Genomic DNA, 3,935 nt, shown 5'->3' with positions numbered 1-3,935 from the left:
TTCTTTCTTGTTTGCCGTTATACGAAATAAGCCCCATCACACATAAGTGAACATGCATGATTGCTGGCTGCAATTAAGAAACCAATTCCAACCGAACGTTATGATTATTATAGGATTCTTTTATTTATGTACACTGTCAATAATAAACTTCAAACCAAGATCTCATACAATCTACTCGAATTCCTCACTATTAAGCCAATTCTGGTGAATTATGACTATGGGGTCTTTCTATTTGTGTACAATGCCAATAATGAAGTTCAAATCAAATATCTCATACAACCTACTCAAATTCCTTACTATTGAGCCAATTCTTGTGAATTATGACTATAGAGTCTTTTTTATTTGTGCACAATGTCAATAATAAACTTCAAACCAAGATTTCATCCAAACTACTCAAATTCCTCACTATTAGGCCAATTCTTGTGAATTATGATCATAGGGTCCATAATAAAGTTGAGAAGACAAAAATAAAAACCAAAAAGGGAAATTAATTTAGTGGATAAATAAAAGAGACAAGAGAAAGGCATTAGACAACAACAGCTTTCTTTCTTTCAAACAGGAATTGCTTTTTACAGTGGCTAGGTTCAGATCACTATGCAAGTTAAAAACAAGGGACTAAAATCAAAGTCTTTTTAACACATGGAATTAACCTAAAAGAAAATTAAAAAAAAAAAGAAAAAGAAAAGAGTAATTAAAATCCCTCTCCTCCCTTCACCCCCCTCCTAACATGTCCACAAAAAACAGTTCACGTGAACCGCCATGAAAAGCTACCAACCACATAATAATGCCAACCTTTAGATTCATGATGAATTCTGGTTGATCCACTGCTTGTGTCCCGGAACCCATTTTGGACATTTTGGACTAAAATACTTCTCCACCACCCTTGAGTTCAAGAGCTCCAGCACAGGTGCAAACTTCACACACCTTGGAGTCTTGTACTGATTTATTGAAGCACCTAAGCTTATGGCATAGTCCATGAGCTTATCAAAAGTCCCCTGTTCCACAATCTTGATCTCAAGTGGCCCGATCGATTTGTCCGAAACTCGACCTTGGCGATACACACTGTTCAGTGATTCCTCTATGGTTAAGCAACAATCCTCAAAAACACATGGTGGAATTGGGGTTGAGCCTTTCAGGGAGAGTTCCCAGTACAAGACATAGTGGCCAGGGATTGTTGTGGTGTCTGCATAGCTGGTGTACTCGGACACTGATGCATCAAAGGGCACCAAGTGTGTCACGGCATTCTTCATTGCGTTCTGGAGCTCAACCTCATCGGTCTTGTCTGAGTCTATGCTCAACACCACGTTCTTTCTGCACACAAAGTTGAATTGGGGTGCCTTGTTCTTGAATCCAGCCACCCTCAGCACATCACCAACTCTGTAACGATACAAACCTGAAAAAAAAAACAAATTTGTCAATTGTCAATTGTCAATCATCAAACCCATGTCCAATTTTGTGTTATGTTAAAGTAAAAATCAAAGTTTTAAAAAAATAATCGCAATTTTAGCCGTAAAGTCAAGGTTTTTGTCGCCACGATATGACCGTAATTGTGAATGCATCTGTCACAATATTACCACAATGTTAAGAATCATAACAAAATATCGATCACAACCATAATTTAAAACCTCAACAATGTCAAGGATTGTCATGAAACTAAAACTGCAACCGCAATTTAAAACCTCAGATAATGTTTAAGATAAAAGTGACAATAACAAAAGGGTGTTTGTTTTATATGCTTACCAGCATAAGTTGTGACCACAAGTTCATATTCTTGGCCAAGTTTGACATCAACAAGCTCAACGAGCTCCTTCTGTTCCTTCTCATTGAGGGATCTAGGGGTGTGGAGATTGTCATGGGACACCCCATTGCTTCTATTAACAGGCAAGAACTCGAAGTAGCACATGGTGGGAATGAGGGTGTAAGAGACCTCACTAGGTTTGCAAAGAGGGTTAAGATTGACACCAAAGTAGCACTCACTAGACGCATACATGGTGCACACAAGTGGGAGTCCATTGCTGTAGTAGTCCAACGTGGGGATGTACTGTGACATTGTCCCAGTCACAATCACATCCACATACTTAGTGTTGGGCCACAGCCTGGTGATGATTCCCTGCCAGGAGCTCTTCCCACACTCACTCTGGATGAGATCCGCAAGCCTGGCGTCAGGCTTGAGGATCTTCATCACAGCGTCACGGACCGACAGGTCCGTGACCGTATTGTCAATGGTACCCGTTCGGATATCATGACAAAGTAAGGGCCAGTGCTTCTCGAGGAAGCGGATGGCCCTTATGAAGCCGGAGGCGAAGACGGCGCCGACACGGAGGACCTCCTTGTGCTGGCAAAGGCCGCAGAGGAGTTGGGAGTACATGCTCTGGTAGGAGTCCGGGCAGAGGACGGTCTCGTTGGGGCTGGTGTAGTTGGTGTAAGGGTCGTAGGGTCTGTCTTTGAAGTATGAGCTTTTGTAGTAGCTGGTGAGAACTGGACGAGCCACAATTCCACCGGGGGTTTTGGCCTCGGATTTAATGAACATTAGGTACATTCCTTTGCCCTTTTCTAAACCAGGAACAAACTGGCTCATCACTGGCATCAGAAGGCTATACAGCAAACTCCTTCTACCTAGCTCTTCTTCAATTGTTGGCATCAGCTTCCTCTCACCTCCTGATGTCCCAGAACTGCCACACACACAAAAAAAAAAAAAAAAATATGAACACATGATTAGAACAAAAATTATAAGGTTGGTTTGATGGGTGAAGGGATCAAGAAAAAAGGATGGAGAGATCATGGGTCATTTATATTCTAACAGAACTGAGGACTAACATTTTTGCCAATAAAAAATAAAAACAAAAACAACTTAAACAACCCATGAATATCTTATATACCATGCCATATACACAAAGAAACAAAAAAAATGGACATGAAAAACAAGACCCATGTTAAAAAAAAATTATCTTTTGTTTTGTTTTCTTGAGTTAAGTTAGAACTAGGCCACCCCATTGGGGTGATTTATGAGGTTTAAGTTCAAACTTTGTTGTGGTTATTATATACATAAGAAAAAGTTAGAATTAGGCCAATCTACTAGGATTGGACATGAGGTCATAGGTTCAAACTTTGTTGTACCCGAGAAGGAAAACAAAAAAGTGAGAACTAGGCCAAAAAAGAGAAGGAAGGTTTTTTTGTGTGAGAGAGTATTATTATGTATATGTGTGCATATATACCTAGTGAGGAATTCTGAAATGGGTTTGGAGCAAAGGATTGGAGAAGTATCGCCATTGGCGATGCGGTTGATGTCGGGTTGGATGTCCTCGTAGGTTATGACAGGCAAGAGTTTCTTGAAGGTTTCGCGGTCGGTTTGGCCATGGAGGCCGTGTCTCTTGAGGTACTCAACGTTTGCATTGTTGGAGAGGATTTCGGAGAGGACCCTCTTCTGAACTTGGTCTGCGTTGGCAGTGACATCCTCAATGAACTCGAGGGTTTTCTTGTTTTGCTCCAAAAGGTTGTAGTCTCTCGGTGCCTCAGGCATGGTTGTGATGGCTAACAACAACCTTGTTGGGGTGTGTGTCTGTTTTGGGAAGGAGAAAACAGCAACAGGAGTTTGGTGTGTAAGAGAGAGAGAGAGAGAGAGAGAGAGAGAGAGAGAGAAGAAAACAATGCTCTAATAGTAATAGAAACTCGTTAGAAAGGAGCTAGGAGATGGTGTGTTGTGTTGGGCGTGAGTTGAAAAGATGAGAGAAAGTGGTATATATAGAGGCACATGTCAAGCTGGGTTTGCTTGAGACTAGGGACAAGGGAGTAAATAAATGTAACCATGGAGGGTATAATGGGGAATGTGCAGCTATTTTGTGTCACTTTTTGGTTTTTCCTTTTTTCTCTCTCTCTATATATATGTAAACATTTAAATTTATACATCATGACAAAGCATACAATATTACAACTTC

At 40.8% G+C, this 3,935-nt stretch overlaps 1 protein-coding gene across 1 annotated transcript; it reads right to left on the bottom strand.

The window, feature by feature from the left end:
- Positions 1 to 522: 522 nt before the first annotated feature.
- On the bottom strand, positions 523 to 3,727 carry LOC114416989 (indole-3-acetic acid-amido synthetase GH3.6-like). The gene is made up of 3 exons (XM_028382042.1): positions 3,216 to 3,727; positions 1,741 to 2,672; positions 523 to 1,393 (listed from the first exon to the last, which is right to left on the bottom strand). The coding sequence occupies exons 1-3, from the start codon at positions 3,518 to 3,520 to the stop codon at positions 801 to 803; spliced, it is 1,830 nt and encodes a 609-aa protein (XP_028237843.1). The 5' UTR covers positions 3,521 to 3,727; the 3' UTR covers positions 523 to 800.
- Between the last annotated feature and the right edge of the window lie 208 nt (positions 3,728 to 3,935).

Source organism: Glycine soja, chromosome 6 (assembly GCF_004193775.1).
Source record: "Glycine soja cultivar W05 chromosome 6, ASM419377v2, whole genome shotgun sequence".
Lineage (NCBI taxonomy): Eukaryota > Viridiplantae > Streptophyta > Magnoliopsida > Fabales > Fabaceae > Glycine > Glycine soja.
Note: the sequence above shows the minus strand (reverse complement) of the source record. Positions and strands in the feature narration are given on the sequence as shown.

What these genes read in the sequence shown, in the direction of transcription:
- LOC114416989 (XM_028382042.1), bottom strand. Translation starts at nt 3,520, where the DNA reads ATGCCTGAGGCACCGAGAGACTACAACCTTTTGGAGCAAAACAAGAAA. An exon ending in ATTTCAGAATTCCTCACTAG is followed by an intron (nt 2,673 to 3,215) that starts GTATATATGCAC and finishes TGTGTGTGGCAG; the next exon opens with TTCTGGGACATCAGGAGGTG. An exon ending in TGTGGTCACAACTTATGCTG is followed by an intron (nt 1,394 to 1,740) that starts GTAAGCATATAA and finishes TTTTTTTTTCAG; the next exon opens with GTTTGTATCGTTACAGAGTT.